Source organism: Rhinolophus ferrumequinum, chromosome 21 (assembly GCF_004115265.2).
Source record: "Rhinolophus ferrumequinum isolate MPI-CBG mRhiFer1 chromosome 21, mRhiFer1_v1.p, whole genome shotgun sequence".
NCBI lineage: Eukaryota > Metazoa > Chordata > Mammalia > Chiroptera > Rhinolophidae > Rhinolophus > Rhinolophus ferrumequinum.
In genome coordinates, this window is record NC_046304.1 from 14,492,293 (window position 1) to 14,511,014 (window position 18,722).

Below are 18,722 nucleotides of genomic sequence, written 5' to 3' on the forward strand. Positions count from 1 at the left end.
GATACTAGGCACTGCTAGTGTAGGCTATCAGAGTAGCAGATAAAAAGAGGTTGTAATATTTTCTTTTCTAGATGCCTTTTGAGATTTGTTATTGCTACTAAATACAACTTCTCAGCAAATAATGCTGCTGGCAGTGTTAGATCTGAAGGGTAATATTTGGTTATACTCCTTCCTTCCTGTTTTAATTTAAAAAAAAAAAAAAACATTGCAAACTTAGAAAAATGTTGCAAATACAATACAAAGAACTTTTATTTCTTCCTGAGCCATTTGAGAGTAATTTGCCGACCTGGTGCCCCACCATCCCTGAATACTTACTTGTGTACTGCCTGCAAACAGGAACGTTCCACTACAACCATCAACAGGAGGAAATTTGTATTGATATACATTGCTGCCACCTAATCCTCAGATCTTATTCAAGTTTTGCAAGTTTTCCCAGTAATGTCCTTTATAGCCAAAGAATCCAGAATCATACTTTGCATTTCATTGTCGTGGGTCTTATTTGCCTTCAATATGGAACAATACCTCTGTCTTTCCTTGACTTTTATGACTTTGAATAGATCAGTTATTTTGAAGCGTGTCACTCAGTTTTGATTTATCTGATGTGTCATCATAATTAAATTTAGGTTTTTATCTCAAGCAGTAATATAATAGTGATGACGCGTCCTCATTGCATGTCATCAGGTGACGCAAACTTCACATTGTCCTGTGACTAGTGCTGCTGATACTAACTTGGATCCCTTGATAGAAGTGGCATCTGCCAGATCTTTCCCCTATAAAAGAACTTTTTTCTCTTTGTAATTAAGAAGTATTTTTGTGAGGAGGTACTTTGAGACTATGCAAATATTTCATTCCTTACCAAATTGTGCATTGAATGGACACTTGATTCCTATTGTATTCACTGGGTGATAATCCATCACAGTGTTGACGTTCAGATTTGGCCCATTGTCCCAGATTTGGCCAATGCAAACCCTTGCAGCCTGGTTTATGTGTCCTTCCGACATGTCTTAATCATTCCTGAAACACTTCCTTACTTTCTAGAACAACAAGATATTCCAAGCTTTTCTTGAATGTTCTCTGCCTCATCCTGGAATGAGCCATTTTTCTGAGGAGTCATGGTCCCTTTTAGTGGAGAATGGTATTTAGAAACTAAACAAACTAAACTCATTGCTGTTGGGGTGTTGCTTCTCTCAGGCCCTCTCAGTGGACACAGCTAGGAAATGTATATTTGTATATAAATAATACACGTGTGTATATGTATATACACATTTACATGTATATTTCTATGTCTGTAATACTGAAAAAACTGAGTTTACACTGATATTCCAATTCAAATCCAGCACTGCAGTATTTACTCTAGTTTTCTCCCTTTCTGTATTTGTAACTCACTTCTCTGATAGTGAGAAACCTGGCTCCCTTCACTCCTAATATATTTACGTGTTTAATCAATCCCAGTCCACATAACCAGTGTCACGTCTCCCCAGTCCTTGCCTGGGCACCCTCCCCACCCCATCCCCGCCCCAGTACCTTTGGCAGAGCCGCTGCTGTGGCTGCCCTTATGTAGGTGCCCGCTTGTCTTCCTTGAATTCCCGTGCCCAATGCCAGGTCACCCTTTCTTACCCTACTTGGCACTTAAATTTTACACCGGGCTGTCCCTTTGTGCAGATACCTTTTTCATTCTGTTCAGTAACCCTCTCTAGGCATCCACTATTAGCCATCATGGCGCCCCACCCACCACGCACACATGGGTGCCTACTTTATGGACTGAATTTTTAGTGAGGGAAAGAAGAGGAGTTTGCTACTTTATTTTTGTGAAGATAAGCCAAGTTGTTCAAGAGTGGGTATATTTAAAGTTTATATTCCCAAACAGTTGTAATATTTAATCTGCAGTGGTATTTTCACACCTAACTTTTAAATATCAGTGATATAGAACTGTTCTAAAATTTTAAAAATATTTTTAAAAAATCGATGTAAAATAAGTAAGAAAAATAATATTACGAAACAAAAGTGCTTACTTGTATCAGTGGAAAGAAATTTAGTAAACATTACATGTCACTCATGTGCATTTGATCTCATCGATCAACTGCATTTTTATGTACTAGCTGCCCTACCAATGCAGCTTGTTGTATAGAGAGGCAAAGAAATGAGAGCAGAGTAGAAGCTGATACATGTTAGCCTTGCTGTATTGTCTCTATTTTGAAATGTAGAAATAAAATTGTTTCAGGGATTCTTATTACTATTATCATAAAATGGCTCTCAGTTGTAGAATTTTGAGTTGTTTTTACATACCTTCAAGTTACTCATGGTACACTTACTCACCTAGCACAGTTGGTGGCGCAGAGTAGGACTCAGTAATTTTTTGTTGCATAAATTTGTTAGATGACTGCTAGTCCAGAGGCGGTAAAGCTGTTGGGGGATTCAGAAAGATAAATGTTAGCGGAGATAAGAAAAGAAAAACATTAAAGCAGACATTAAGGTAGAAAAGCCAACAAATACTGTTAGGAATAGAGAAGATGGTGGGCACTGATATGTGTAGGAGAAAATGAAATTCATGATGCATCCTTAGAAGCCATAGATCTTAAGATCATATGGATAAGATGAATTTTTTACTGTGCCACAAACTGCTCTGCCTCTGGGGTCTAGTTTTCTAAGAGCTCCTTTTTTCTGTAGTGTGTATGTCTTTTGCTCACACTACTTAAAGTGAATACTTAATTCCAGAGAGTTGAATAAGCTTTTACAGATGTAAATGGAACTCTTAAAAGAAATAGAGAGGGAGGGGGGAAGAGAGGAGAGGAAGGAAGGAAAGGAAGGAAGGAGCCTTATTATCTACTTAGAATCATGACTCCTGGGGGAAAAAAGCTGTTTTATGTTGTGTACCAGGTTGTTTGTTTATAGGGATTAATCAAAACAAGCTTCCAATACTTTATCTTTTGTCTAATATTAGATGAATGTTACGTGGGTTTGTTCTGATTTTACATGTTACCCTCTAGGAAAGCGCTGCAGCACATGCCTCCACTTTCCCTGTCACCAGGGTCCACAGATTTCTCAGCTTTCTTGTCCCCCAACGTTCTGGAAGAAGTGGATAGCTTCCTCGTCAGGATAACTAGGTAAGATCGAGCTTGTGGGGGGTGGAGGGCATATTCTTCTTTTAAAAAAATTTTTGATCTTTTAAAGATAACCACTAAAATCGGTTTAGTTTAGACTGAAGGAAAGTGAAATAATAGTTCGCCCATCTAAACTCCATTGTTTAGCAATATCACCTGACCTCAGGAATCAGTCGTCCTCTGATTCAGCTAGGACAATGTCTCAAAGTCCAAATGGAAGACCTCTCAGTTCACTCATATCCCCAGCACATGGCTTTCCTCAGCACCTGCTTACCTCTACGCACAGGTCTGACAAGCCCGGTTATCTATAAAACTGGGAAAGGACACCTTGATAGCTTGATAGCTCAGTGTAGGGACGCTTAGCTCTGTTTCAGGGACCCCTGAGAATGTTACTATATTAGAGTACAAGCCAAGCCCTGGACCATTCTAGACATTTTAAAATTTTCATTGTAATGTGTTAAAAAAAAAAAAAAAGAAAGAAAGGCAGAGAAGCGTGATGTGGAGTACATCTAAAATACAGTTTGGTGCTTCAAGGAATAAACCCATAACTCACTGGCCAAGCTAAATCATTACCCAAGGCTTCTTAATAGCAGAGGCTTATTGTAGTAGCTTATTTATTTTTGATTTGTAAAGTTTGACTTGTTAAAATTGATATTATGAGTATTATTTAATGCTTATAGGTTACGGTTAGAGAAGTGAGGATTTAATGACCTGATACTCTGGCTTGATTTAGTTTTTCTTTAATTTATATTAAGGATTTTGACCAAGTATTTCCGGTAAACAAATAGAAAGCGTATGGCAGGTTGATATTACTGACAGTGATCATCACATGGGGCTCGGACTACCTGTTATTCTCTCATGTTTTTAAGAAGTGAAAAGTGTTCTGCTTTTGGCTTATAGCTGCTGTTCTACTCCAGAAGTGGAGCTGACTCTTCTGGCTTTTGCACTCGCGAGAGGAAGTGTTGCCAAAGTGCTGAGCTCTCTCTGCACCGTCACTGGCCACCTGGACACACACTACGGCGCCTCATCCCTGCTCTCATCCATGGCATCGGTCAGGCAGAACCTGCTTCTGAAACACGGTAAATGATCTAGGCTTGGTGCACAAGTCATAATACCACCGTCAACGTGGGACTTGCTAGCATCTTCTTACCTTTTGCGGTGGTTTGTGGACTGGGTCGTTGTAGTTATACTGTCATTCCTGGATGAAAAGATCCTCTTTGACGGGGTCGGCAGGGAGAAGGGGATGTTGGCTCATTTAGGGCAGTATCAGCAGAAGAGGACCTGAGTGTCCCCTGGACTGTCCTCCAGGATTTATTTGGCTAGTCCCTTAGGCGTGGTGACCATTTGATCGCAGCCATCTTTGGTGAAGTACATATTGTGTCGGCCAAGAGGGCCGGGAAAGTGGAGTACCTGTCATCTGGGAGACGGAGGGAACTAGCCCTGACACGGTGCAAAGGATAGCTTAGGACGCACCCCTCTGCACCCCCATGATTGCTGGTTGGAAGGACATGTATGGACATACATTCATACCTGCCCCCACTCCCCCCTCCTGAGCAGTTCATCTTAACACTTTTTAATTCACCCAGGATGGGACCTCCCAGTCCTCGACATGGGAGTCCATGCAGCTACTCCCAAATGACTGCAGTTGGCATGTGAGGGACCGCTTACTTGCCATGCGGCCTCTAGTGCTAAAGTTCCTGTCCACGAAATATAGTATTGGATCCCCTCCTTTCAGTAACAGAGGTATTACTGTGACATTTTGGCCATGATATCTGTACCTTTGCCTTAATATGAGTTAGTAATTTATTTTATGTTTAATTTTTGAAGTGAGACAATTAATGCCTTACAAATGCAGTTTCCCCATTTTTTGGAGAGGTCGGGAGCCCATAGCAGGTATGGCTGGATAGGAGGGATACATAATGCCTGGAAAATGCTCTCCAGAAAAAATGTCAATTCAGATAAGCAGTTATTGGGGAGCACTGCGTAGGGAGGACTGCTCAGGGAGAATGTTTGTTATTAATAATGTTCTAGTTCTGGGTTGAGTTAAAGGTTAATGGGAATTCATTACATTATTAAAACAAAGGAGAAAAGGTTTCGGGTCATCATAGCAAAAGTGGATTTTTATAATTCTTAAAACTTTCAGAATTTTCAAGGTGTTTTAAAGGAACAAGACCCCAAACCCTAAAACATTATTTATATATTTAAGTGCAATTACAATAAAATTAATTATTGGCTCCAAGAAAGTATCTTAGGAATGGTCTCCCCACCCCAAATATGTTGCATCTCTGGTATTAATCTCTGTTTTACAATGTGCTTTGTTTCTGGATAACGGTATTCTAGAGAGCTCTTCTTAAAATCACTTAGGGATATAAGCTATACTCTGTCTCTTTCGGGAAAGAACAAAAGATGATGTCAACTTTTGTCGAATATTACTTCCCTATTTTAGCTTTTAAGTGGCTAACTTTCAGTCAGCAGTCTGGGTGGCCACAGGCACTGCATTTCCACTGATGTGCATGCTAGCTTTCCTTTCTTTTTCGTAGCACAAGCTTAAGGTGCGCTGTCTCTTTTCTGTGATCAGGTAAGCCCCTCCAGTTGACCCTGCAGGCCTGTGACGTCAAAGGAAAAGAAGAGAAGTCGGGACCTGAAAACCTCCTTGCTGAGCCGTGGACGAGGGATGGTGAGTGGTGGACCTGTCTGTGTTTAGTGAATGAAAAGGGCCTCAGTGTTGAAATTGTACACTGGTCTGTGAAATTTTCAGGATATGCAGTGGTCACTTTAGGTTGGCAATGGTCCCTGAGCCATTTGTGTGGTTTCTTTATTACAGTGTTGTAATCTGCTAGGTGTCAGTTACCAGTAACAACTTAAAAGTACTTGAGAGCCTTCAGTTTTGAAAAACAAGGCCTCTTCCTCTTGGAATATAAAAAGTTACCATTTTAAAGTTCAAATTGTCTTTCTATTATAACAGCACTATATAGCTGAAAACATATTTTAAGGAGAGCGGTGTGTCTCGACTGAGCTGGCATTCGAAGTGTGTGGAGGGAAGCCTCCCTCCTTCCCGACTGTCAACGTGATAATCGTGGTGTACCTCAACGTTGCGGCAGGCTCTTTTCCTCATCCGGGGTGTTTGGGAGTCTCTTCCACATCCATCTTGGCCAGCCAGTTAGTCTCCTACATATATCCCCTTTTTACTCCCTGTATTTGAATATTGCCAAATCAGTAAAGGAACTGGAATGTTCCAGCAATTATCACACATCGAAAGGAACTGGCCTTGCTGCTTTGAATTTGATCTCCCCTTGGCTTTCCTCACAGCAGTACAGACCTCGTGCATTCTCAGTGGTCACCTCTTCTCTGTCCTGTTTCCTGTGTTCGTTCTTAGTACTGATGAAGTAAAGACCGCTGGGAAAATATGTTTTTCCCAGTTGCCATTCTCTCCTTGGTGGTCTTCTTAAGCAATAGACGCTTGCCCTTGGCAGTCTTCCTGCTGTCCTTCCTGAGCAGTTCAACCTCTGCAGGGATGTTTTCTTCATGGCATCCACCTCCTGCCCCCCTGAAGGCCACCACAGGCTACTGAGTCGCCTGCATCCAAAGCAGGGTAGGGAGGAGCTCGTGGCAGCTCTTTGCCCCTTCCCTGCCCCCCGACCCAGAAGAGGCAAGACCACCCTCTGGAGAACTGAGAGTTTTGTCTCTGGAGCATGTAAGGCAGAATCTTCCTGAAACCAATATATAGATTTATTTTTAATACTCTTCATCAGTCACTGAGAATCCTCTGCTTTATATTATTGTTATTATTATTATTTTACTTTTATAACCATTTGAAATCATGTCTCCCATCTGTTCTTCTTTTGTAAAGATTTTGGGGTTTTTTTGAGGAGTTTTATTTAGGTTTACCACAAAATCAGAGGAAGGTATAGAGATTTCCCATATACCGTCTGCCCCGACACGTACGTAATGTCCCCTGTTGTCCATGTCACTCACCAGAGTGGATGAACCTCCACTGACACAGCATGGCCACGCAAAGTCCATAGGGTTCACTCTTGGCGGTGTACGTGATGTGAGTTTGAACAAATTTATAATGACATATATTCATCATTATGTTATACAGAGTATTTTCACTGTTTTAAAGATCAGCATATGGATTTTTAGCACTATTGTAAGCTGGGAAGGACCACAGGTTTTCTGCAGCTATTAGGTACATTTGCCAGCTCTCTGCCTGGTCTGATCTGAATACGTTGTTATTCTCCTTGTGTCTTCTCTGCCCATCTCTCCTCCCTGGGATGGATGGATTTTGTACACTAGTCAAAGTTTGTGGATTTGTTATTTTTGTTGTATGTAAATGGATATGGGGAGAAGACTCAGTTTCTCCTGGCCGCTCCCTCCACAACCATCAGTGTCTGTGCCTTGTAACTCAGAGTAGGCTTTGGTACTCTTGCTCTCTTACAAAAACTGAGCCTGAGAATAGGTGGGGCAGTGGAACGTCCTCACAGCCAGAGCTGTGGGGTTTTGAGGAATGGTTTGTGTCTTCCCCTTATAAGGGGAAAAGCTCTTTTCACTGGTCCACTTCAAGTTCCCCAACCGCAGGGAAGTACCAGTTTGGGACGAGTGCCGCTTGCTGCATAGGCTGCCAGGGAACTGAAACACTAATAACCCAGAGGGCTAACCTTCCTGTGAACTGTGGCCACTGGTCTGCTGTTTTAAAGGAATACAGGGTGCTGCCAATAGAATTGAAGGGGTAGAGTTATTATATTCTTTAAGTGTATGATTGGTCATTTTTTCCCCTGTCATTTTAAGAGAATAAATTGGTCAGGGGTCATGATGTCAAATAAATGTAGCTATAAAATATCACAATTAGACACATGAGCTGGCTTTTTTTTTTTTTTAAACCAAGAAAAGGAATCAACAGTTTTATTTATTTCCTTTTTAAGCTTTATTTTATTTATCGATCTATCTAGGCCTTAAAAATGCTTACATGCGTATTTGGTGACAGTGTTATTGTAAAAGTCTGTCTGATTCTTTTGACTTAAATTATTGCTTCAGCTACTTCAAGACTAATTAAAAGTGCTGATTAATCAGTTAATTTCTAGGCAATATTTCAGCCTTTATAATAAATTTCATTAGACAGATGCATCCAGACCCCTGGGAAAGTGACAGTTCCATAACCAATACAGATTAGTATTACTATGTAGTGGAATTGTGGGGTTTTTTTTGGCTATATGGTTTCTTAACATTGTTGACAGAATTACTTACTATTTGATAGAACTAGATCATATAATAGCTGCTCTCTGTGATTTAGTAAAGGTTCCTTTGGATTCCATTTTTTTGGTTTTGGCGACAAATTTTGCATATTGTCTTACGTAGATTCCACTTCACAAATTTTTGTTTTATTGAACTCAGTATAATGAAATAAGAAGCATGAAATTGGTGTTAGTCTTTTCATCTTGATAAGGCAGAATGGTTGAGAACAATTCAGTATCCCAGGAAGAATGATTGGTTAGTGCTAACTTGAGCAAATGTGTGAGCTCTATCATTTACAGGGGTTTGAAAGACAAAGGCAGCCTTGGGTCTAACAGCAGACATTTCTGTGAATTATCAAAGGATAATTAACAGCAACAACAAAGGTAAACTGTGAGTCTCATGCAAATATAAAATGAACACATTTCAAGCCTTTTATCTCATTAATTAGTGAAAGAACCAGTAAGAAAGATATTACAAACATAATTCATAAAATACACATAGGCCAATAAGAATGATGACACAAATCTATAAACAGAAACAAAATTGGTCAGTACTCATAAGGCATGATCAGCGGTGTTTCCATAGAACGCAGTTGTTTTGTGTGTGTGGACGTGTGGACAAGAATTGTTTGCATTACTGTTGTTAGTCAGTCTACAATTTATAGAGCTGTAAAATAGCTCAGAGATAATAAAGGTGGAGATAGCCCAGAGTGTACTATACAGAACACTCAGCAGTCTTTTTTTCCCATGGCAAAGTATTTCACAATCTTTGCTGACAGAATGTTCTAGAAGCTGTCTAATCCTGCTCCCAAGCCTCTAAGCCTGCTTGCCTTTGTCAGCCCAGTCCAACATCAGGCATGGTTTTAGGAATGGCTCAGAAAGATGATTGATTGTCCAGTTTTTTGTTTCTTTGAATTAATGGCACAATCTATAAATTTTTTTATTTCTATGTTGTTACTTCAGAGCAGGGCTGCCTATGTGGTTGAGACAAATAAGTCCTGAGAAAGTTGTCCCTGGCCAGTGATCTGTTACCTCGGGGTTTATCACTGGCGTTGTATCTGTACAGAGGAAATCTTTTTTCAATTTTCATGAAAGTACAGATAAGCTAGTTACTCCCTGTCTCAAAGGATATGGTTTGTTTTTGTTGATCGTAATCCTTAGGGTTATAACAAATGAGTCAGTCATCCTAACTTTAGTTTTTCCTTTTTGCAGGTTTTCTTACGGAGACGGGAAAAACCAGAGCAAGTACTATTTTTTCTACAGGAACTGAATCTGCCTTCCAAGTTACACAGATCAGAATTATGGTAATTTTCATGGTACCTTCTGTTAGCAATATTGCTGCTGTTTTTAAATGTAGGATTACATTGCAGAGGTCTGGGTCATTGGTTTTTCATTGAACATTTAATGACTATTCTGTGTCAAGCCTATAGCAGAGGACAGGGACACAAAGGTGAATAGATTGTTAAATCTGTGAATGGTGTGAATACAAGGATTAAGAAAGGTAAGGAATCATTTCTTGGGAAGCAGCTTTATTACTTTTCCAGGACTTACTGTATTTGAAAGATCGTTTCTTTGGTTTGATTTTGCTTTAAGCTATTTGAATTTAACCTTATTATTTGGAAACCAGCCAGCCACGGAACTTTGCGCCTTTCATGTGCTTTATCTAGACCTCTGTTTCCAGGTTCGACGTGGTGGCATTGGTGCTCAGTGTGGGTTGGTGTTCGCCTATAATTCATCTTCTGATAAATTTCATGCAGAAGAACACTTCAAACGGTTTGAAAAATATGACAAATGGAAGCTTCAGGAATTTAAGCAATTTCTAAAAAGCAGGTAAGGAGCAGACAAAAACCTTTGTGATTAATAAAATTGTATATGTTCTCTTATTGGTGAAATATGCTTTCTTGTCTTTATAGAAAAGGTGCCACTAACCCATCCTCAGTGGCCGTGAACATTCATTGCTTCTAACAGCATATGTGAAGATGTGTATTCTAATTTGTGCATAGATTCTTACCTGGTCCCCTCTGTGACCGTATGCATCTTCAAGATCGTTGGGTAATGATACGCACATGCCTGACTTGTGGGCAGCCTAAGGTCTTCAGTGTTACCGAGCCCTTGGGAAATTCACCCATGCCCCAGCCTCCCTCCTCCTAGTCACGCTTTTATTGAAAATGTTTATTAAGCACCTACTATGTGCTAGGCCTCATGCTAAGCACTGAAGATACTGTAATGAGCAAATTGTCACAGTCCCTGCTGTATGGGCTTCCTGCATAGCTCAGAAGACAGGATAAAACTTGTAGCATCACAGAATGAATACTAGGTAGGAGAGGCAGGGTGTTCTGGGAGCACAGGGCAGAGCACCTGACCTGATCAGGGAAGGCTTCCTGAAGGAAGTGATGCTTACGGTGCGAACTAAGGGATGAGTTAGAGGTACCTAACCACTCGAAGAAGTGGAAGGAGAATGTCCTGAGCAAAGAGAAGAGCAGATTTGAGAACTCAGAGGTGAGTATGGCATCTTTAAGGACTGACAGATCCCATATTGCTGAGGTAGATTGTGAGGTGGAGAGTGGTGAGAGATTACACTGGAGAGCCAGGAAGAAGCCAGGTCATTAAAGGTCTCCTTGTCTCTGTTTCAGAGTTTAGACTTTATCCTTAAAGCCGTGGCGAGGGTGAGGGCAGGGAGGGGGTGGAGTGCCTTGTTGAGGAGTTCTAAGAAGAAGGAGATCAGGTGTGTGTTTTAGAAGCACTGGTCTGGATCATGCTGTGTGTAGCGTGGATTGGAGTAGAGCAAACATGGAGACAGGATGAAATGGAGGACGCTGTCACTGTCACCTAGGAAGCCAGAGGCGTGTGATCTCAACTAGGGCAGCAACAGCAGCGATGGAGAGATGTAAGCTGATTTTAGAGACAACTAGAAGGTGGAAGGAGCAGGACCTGAGAGTGACCAAATGTAGAGCAGGAGAGGGAAGAAAGCTTAGGTATCAGTGAGCCCTGGGTTGGCCTGGGCTGGTGGGGACATTGGTAGTGCCTTCCTCTGAGATTGGTAGTGCCTTCCTCTGAGATAGACAATATCTCAGGAAAAAACAGGTTTGTGGGGAAGGTGGGGAGCTCAGTTTGGTGCTGTTGAATTGGATGTTCTAGTAAACCTGTGAGATACCCGATAGCTAGTTGGATGAACAGGTCAGGAGCCTGGAAGAGATGTTTGTGCTGAATTAGTAAGGGTATGTGGGCTGGGAAGAGACGAGACCTTAGGTCAACATGCTGAGAGACACCAGCATTTAAGGGGCAGCAGAGAGGAGGACGCTGAGAAAAATGGCTAGAGAAGCAACAGGAAACCCAGGGATATGTCATCATGAAGCCAAGTTTAAAGAAATAGGGAGTGGGCAGAGGTGTCGACTGTTACCTACGAATCAATAAGGTAAAGTCTAGGAGTGGACCTGTTGGATTTAGCTGCAGAGGTCATTGGTGGCCCCCTTATTACTAGTAGTGTGTTAAAACTCATGGAGCTGAACCCTAGACTTGCTGTTTTCGCTACTGTATTTCCCAGGTAGTGGGGTGCTAGAGTTAACAAAAGCCTTTAACTGTCATCTAGTACTGTACTGCTAAGTTTTAATGTACAGCTGAGTCCCACCCACCAACCACACTTGGAATAGCAAGGATCTAGAATAACCCCCTCTCTCTGCTGGACTTCCTTTGGTGACATCCCTGACAAATGGTCATCCAGCCTCTCTAGAATACGTTTAATGATGGAGAACTCACTGCCTTCAGTAAGTAGAATGTGTTCAGTTGGAATTTTACCTCCGTGGTCTTAATTCCAGCCCTCCAAATGAAAAGGAACAAATCTCTCTCACTGCCAAGGTCTCCCTCCCATCACACATAGACTCCTTTATAAAATAAGTTTTTCTTTTTTAATAATTAGAGATAATATTTGCTTTTAAGCAGCTACATCCCACTCTTGGACATTTAAATAGGTCTTTTTCCCTTCACCTGCTATCAAACAAGAGCTTTTACTTCTTATGTAGGATGATTTCCTTTTAATCTAAATGCAGGCCTATTCGCTACTCCCTTGCTGATTTCACCTTCTGGTTTCAGCCTGAACTACTCTGAAATCCTGTTTTGGATGACCTACATATTATCAGTCCCTTTCCAGTTTGGAAATCAAAATAATGTACTTGCGCCTGTCTTTTTGCCTTTTTTTTTTTCTGTCCCTCTGGTCAGACATTGGTCAGTCAGCACTATCCAGGATTGGTTTGGTGGTTGTGCATATGTAAGAGGACTAATACTCGGCTTTCTTTTCTCTACTTTGCCTGCTGTGTGGTACAGTGGATGAGGTCGCCTCTCTCTCTTCTCTGACACCTTCCAGCTCTCTGTATCTTAAAGATTTCCTTGATGACTCCCCAAGAGTGAATTAAAATATCATCAAACACACAATATTGATGAAACTCATTGATGGTTTTGGACTAAGACAGAATACCACCTGTCCCGTTGGTTTAAGGGTTAACTATATTGTGAAAGGTTTATGCTAAGAAGACTTATGTTAAGAAGAGAACTTTTTTTCTCTCACTGTTACAGAACCTACTCTGGGTCCTTTGTCTTCTTCCTCTTCTTGCCATAAATCCCTGAGTTTGCTTTGCTTATCCATCCAGAGTACACCTGATGCTAGCTTGTTATGGTATCACAAACTAAATACCGTGTTTCCCTGAAAATAAGACCAGGTCTTATTTTAATTTTTGCTCCAAAAGACGCATAAGAGCTTACGTTCAGGGGATGTCATCCTGAAAAATCATGCTAGGGCTTATTTTCCGGTGAGGTCTTATTTTTGGGGAATCATGGTAGTATCTTGAAAAGACTGCTTTCTTCTCCTTCTTAGTTATTTAGTTCCTGAAAAGGGAGTACCATTCAAATATCCAGTTTTTAAAAAGAAGTGACACACAGTGGTGTTACTTCAGCCTTGAGGCTGAAATGCTTTTCTTAAGGAATAGGAACACACACTGAGGCATATGAAGACTGAAGTTTTCCCTTTTTGGAGCTCCAGGATCTGAAAGGTCCTCCGTTTTTACCCTTCAGTTGTTGCAAGTGGCCCAGACGTCAGGCTGGTCACACATACATTAGCCAGGGAAAGAAAACTGTACCTGCCTCTCCTTTGGATCTTTCAGAAACACACACCAGCTGTTGCATTATTATTACTGTACCTTATTACTGAGTAGCTCATCTAAGACGCCATGACTTCATGTCTCATTCTTCAGATAAGCCAGTTATTTAGAGAAGTAGACTTTGTCTTTAGTTCCCAGACTATATTTGGGACTAACAATAGTTTCCATGTCACAGATGAGGAGGCTGAGAAATGGGGAGGGAATTATCACCAACTACCCCATGTGTTCAGAGGAGCACCAAGTGCCACACCCTCCTTGATTGTTAACTGCCAGGCCATATGTACAAGTCAAATGCCAGTTAGATGCCTGCTTATTATTTGGACCCTTGAGAAGTTCAGAAATGGGAAAATGTTTGTGATTACTCTTGTGTTTACAGGATTGGTTGCTCATCTGATGACCTTGGAGAGGATGACCCTGTTGGCTGGTTTGAGCTGGAAGAAGAGTGGGATGAAGCAGATGTCAAGTTGCAGCAGTGTAGGGTTGCCAGAGTAAGCATTACTAAGTTGTGGGCTTCATGTATTCGCCTCCCCTCCTGTTACCCTGTAAGTGTTGATTGGGTGTTATTGTGTACCGGCCCTGTGCTAGCACGGGCACCCTGGAGGTGAGTCGACATGGAGGTGACCCTCAAGCAGTTCACTGTCTAGTGGGAGACTCGGATGTATGAGACACTGTGATGTGGGCTGTGATAAAGGGATGTGCAGGCCTGGAGCCCTCAGGAAGGCTTCCCAGGAAAGACGGTGTGATGCCCAGTGTTGAAAGTTGAGGAAGCCGCCGTCTTTAGCCAGGCTAAGATGTGTGGCAAAGGGCATCTCAGGCTGACAGAACGGCAAGGACACAGGCGTAAGAGCAAGAGGGATGTGTTTCCGTGGCTATGGAAGAAACAGTGATTATCTGGCTACTTCATTTTTTTTAACTTCTGGTGTAAATCTTAGTTAAGCTCAAATAGAGAAATAAGAACTATCTTTGGGTCTCATATGTAGTAGATACTCAGTAAATATTTATGCAGCTGAGTAGTGGATTCTGAAAGGTTCTCAACAAAGGAGCTTTCACTGTAAGCAGAGAGTTTGCACAGAAGCTCGGCTTTGAAAATGACCTTAGCTTTGAGCAGATAAGGCCATGTCTTGGGCTCCCAGCACCTGGGTTGCATGTATCAGTTGGGGGCTTTGAGATGATTCCTTAGGGCATTCATTGGCTGTTTTCACCATGTATCTGACTTCTGTTTCAAAATGACTGTGCCACAGAGCAAAACTCCTTCTCTCCTTCTTCCTGTCTTAACCTATTTTTGCCTTAAAGAGGCAGTAATATCATTCCTCTTACTGTGCTCTTTTCCATAACTTGACTTCATTCAGCATTTGTATTCAGCTTTTTTCGGTTTGCTATAGACGCTGGACTAACATTTTGTGTCCCTAGTGCTGGGTACACGGGTACCTAATAAATTATTAAAGTCAGGGGGACCTTCCCAGGTAGCCCTTTCGTCAGTATCCAGGGCTTCTGAGTTCTTCTCCTTACATCTCCCTTGTGCTTTCCAGTATTTGATGGTGAAGTTCCTCTGCACCCGTCAGGACTCGGCCGAGCGCCTGGGAGTTCAAGGCCTGAGCATCAGTGGGTACCTGCGGCCCTCGAGGACAGAAGCAGAACAGAGCGCCATCTGCGCTCACTGCAGAAAGGATGCGGAGGAGCGTGTCTGTGGGGCCACGCTGCTCCTCAGGACCCTGCAGTTCATCCAGCAGCTCGCCCATGACCTGGTAGTGTTTCCTCAGTCGTTAGACCTCGCGCCTTTGGGAAAAGAAATGACAGTGGTCGGGGAAATGAACACGAGCCAGTGAAACCTGGCCCTGCCGAAGCCATGCCGTGTGAACGAGTGCTGCAGGCATTGTGTGCTCCTGTGGTGGTGTGGGAAGGCCAGGGGAGTGAGGTGGGCACTGAGGGCATCAGGCAGTGAGACTAAGTGGCATATGGCCATCACTGTGAGGTTTCCTGGAACAGACCTACGGACGGATCTTACAGATAGATCCCCAGCTGCGGTTGCCAGTGGTAGATTGGGGAATCAAAGCAAGTAGGGGGGATTTCTGTCTTCTCTAAGACTAGAAGAATTATTCCTGAAGTGTAGGCGAATTCTACTTGTTTACTAAAAGTACCAAAGTAATGTCAGGATTTGAAATCATTTGGGTTTTTGATACTGACTTCTTCAGTCACTAGTAAAAACACAGTGACAACTCACTCAGAGGCAGCTTCTTGCGGCGTCACTGTAGAGAACATGGCTTATCTCAGGAATTCAGTGGAGGCCTCACCCTTGACCTTTATTCTGCTTCAGGGCACATTCAGAGGCTGGTGACTCAACTTACGTACATTTTGTTTGGTCTTTGTTATTCAAGCTCTCCGATCACAGCAGAAAATAGCATGTGAAAGGGAGATGCTTAGGAATAGCAGGAGCATTTATAACAAAGTTGCCCTTTTAGCTGCATGCGGGCAGGCAGCAAAACACACTGCATTATGGTCCTGGACACGAGTCATCAAATAAAGACTCACTTATGCTCCGGGTGTGGTGTTTATGAAGTCAGGGAGCCTTCATGGATTTTGTGTGTGTGTGTGTGTGTGTGTGCGCGCGCGCGCGCACACACACATGCGCACACACGCACAAACATTTTAGAAAGTTTCACACCAAAAATAGTTGTTCACATACTTTCAGTAGTTAAGAGTATGCACCAGTTATCTGGGAATTTTACCCATATGGAGCCATCTCATCCATTTACAATGATAAGTAAATGAGCCATTATGATATTTCTCTAAATGCATTTTATTTTATTTTTTGTTGTCTTTATCATTTTTTAGGTGCAGCAGAAGGAAAGCGGCTTAAAATATAAATCTTTTCTGGACTTCACGGGTCTTGATTTGCAGATCTTCTGGAATTTTTACAGTAAATTAAAGCAAAAGTAGGTCAGAATTTGTTATAAGGTGATAATCATAAACATAACTGAAGACATTGAGTTTTGCCATTCTAAATGGATAATTGTTTTCTTCAAGTTTTTTTTTTTTACTTTCTGTTAGTTTATATTGTTCTGATTTGAAATATTTGGCTATTATAGAAAAGAACATCTAGAAATAAAAATGAACAAAACAGTATTTTATATAAATTACACATTTCTATAAACCACTTTGTTAGGCAGTGTTTTCACAAACATTTTCTCATTTGATTATCATTACAACCTTGTGGGATGAGCGGGTCAAGTATTATAGCAAGATCCTTATTTTACAGATGAAGGAACAGGATCAGTAATACCTTTCCTTGCCCCACGGTGGGCAGTCAGACCTTCCCCAGGACAGTGTTCTTTCCCTTCCACCTTTCTGCTTCTCTTGGCATTCTTTCACTGAGCCTGACACCTAGAGAGAGTCCTTTGTAGGCAGCTGTTGGGCTTTGGAGGGTAAAAGCAACTTGCCTTTTTGCTCTCTGATGTGCTTTGTTTTTCTGTAGCCCAAGGGAAGAATGCGTCTGTGCCCAAACCCTGCTTCTGCAGCTCCTCCAAAGCTGCTTCTGGGTGCTGCAGGGAGACACACCCGCTGCGTCTGAGGATGAGAAGGCTCCACGCCAGAGCCTTCGAGGGGTGGAGGCCGCCAAGGAGCTCTACACACACTTATGTGATGGTAGGGACTGGGCTTTTTCTTTCATGTGACCCTGCACTGTGTCCCGCAGGGCCTCTTGCTGTAGAGAACAGGGGTTCCCTGTGACCATGCAAGCCCAGGAAAGGCATCGCTTCTTTGGAAAAGTAGTGTTTCCTTTGATCCTCTTTCGAGTCATTATTTTGAGTTCAGGATTTATTCCCTCATCGACACCTTCCTCCTGGTTTCTGATACACAGTTGTGTTACATTGAGAGAAATTGTTATCACACTCTAAGCTTTACTTCAGCTAAGACACTGGGATGAGGTTGATAGATTGAGGGGGAAAGATTGTAATGAGAAATTGAGAATAAAACACAGGTGACTATCCGAGGTTATTTTTAAGTCTTTGCCAAATTATATCTCAAAAGCACAGGGAAATAATGAAATTAAAACTGGTACTTAAAGTCTTTATTTTAGTTCAATGTAAATAAGCAAAAATAATTTTCTTATACTACCTAGTCTCTACAGAAGTATATCTTTGCTCTAATATTAACTACAAAATGGAGAGTAGTTAGTTTATAGGCTAGTTAATGCAGATGTATATAATACACACACGCAGAGTAAGTGAATAGTTGGACTATATTAAAGTTGATTCCATTTTTCATTTTTATCAGTGGTGGATAGGGTGGATGGAGACTCTGTGTCCATGGAAATATTAAAACAAGAAGTCAGGAATACCCTTCTCAATGGAGCTGCCATCTTTTTTCCCGACCGACAGACCCGGCGGAACCATCTCTTCACCATGATGGTAATTATTTACGTTAAAAGTATGGCTTCTACTCCTGAAGTGTATTGAGATAAAATTTATTAGTCTTTGTTTTCTCTGAATATCTTATCAGTTTCCGTTTTTCCAGCTGTATTAGAGGTCCTAACCAGTGCTGTAGAACCGGGAAAAGAAAATTTCAATATAACAATAGAAAAGAATAAAACAAATAATCATTTATGAATGGTATGGTTATAGATTATTTTTTATTGCCTATGTAGAGAAGCAACTAATAGAATTAGTAATAAGAGTTTGACCAACAAAACTAGATAACAGCATTTTTTTTCAGATTAAGCATCTTTTTAAAAATTAATTTTAACTTTATTAGTTTCAGGTGTACAAAGTGTCATACATCTTTTGGGGGTCGTCGTCTTAAACATTTGGCAGTGAACAAAAGTAAACCTGCCATTTTCTGTTGAGACGGAGGGCTCCGCTCCCTCATAGCACTAGGCCAGGTCTTAGTTGGGCACCGTGAGATCGCCTGCCAAGCCCAGCTTTCCTCATGCTTGGAAATAGTGGGCGGAGGCATTTCATGTTGCTCTAGGTCGCTGGAATGTCATGGAATAGGTTTTCTGAATGTGCAGTTTCTTGTTTTCCAGAAGAACGTCACCGAGCAGGAGCATAAGCAGTCTCTGCAGCTCACTTTCCGCTCACTATGCACATATTTTAGGTAAGTTTTTAATTCTTTTCAATTGTCCAATATCTCAGATCTTTGCAAAGTTATTTCCTTGAACTAGCCCTTCTTTCCATGTGCTTTGGAGTAACCAGGTACTTCCCTCTGCTCGTCCCAAGTTTCTGGAGGGAGAGATCAGCAGTCAC

General features: G+C 41.6%; 1 protein-coding gene and 1 pseudogene across 4 annotated transcripts in view; both read left to right on the top strand.

Moving 5' to 3' along the window:
* The window catches only part of ZZEF1 (zinc finger ZZ-type and EF-hand domain containing 1), a 100,235-nt gene that overhangs the window by 24,925 nt on the left and 56,588 nt on the right, over window positions 1-18,722 (top strand). For 2 of the 4 annotated variants that reach the window (XM_033089457.1, XM_033089459.1), the window contains exons 7-17: window positions 2,988-3,104; window positions 4,002-4,180; window positions 5,680-5,778; window positions 9,545-9,636; window positions 10,014-10,162; window positions 13,859-13,970; window positions 15,012-15,227; window positions 16,315-16,415; window positions 16,955-17,124; window positions 17,755-17,888; window positions 18,503-18,573. In XM_033089457.1, the coding sequence (XP_032945348.1) occupies window positions 2,988-3,104; window positions 4,002-4,180; window positions 5,680-5,778; window positions 9,545-9,636; window positions 10,014-10,162; window positions 13,859-13,970; window positions 15,012-15,227; window positions 16,315-16,415; window positions 16,955-17,124; window positions 17,755-17,888; window positions 18,503-18,573 (1,440 nt within the window). The remainder of the gene's footprint in view (window positions 1-2,987; window positions 3,105-4,001; window positions 4,181-5,679; window positions 5,779-9,544; window positions 9,637-10,013; window positions 10,163-13,858; window positions 13,971-15,011; window positions 15,228-16,314; window positions 16,416-16,954; window positions 17,125-17,754; window positions 17,889-18,502; window positions 18,574-18,722) is intronic. The other 2 variants (XM_033089460.1, XM_033089458.1) reach the window with 1 other exon arrangement.
* On the top strand, window positions 5,888-6,672 carry LOC117012775 (etoposide-induced protein 2.4 homolog; annotated as a pseudogene).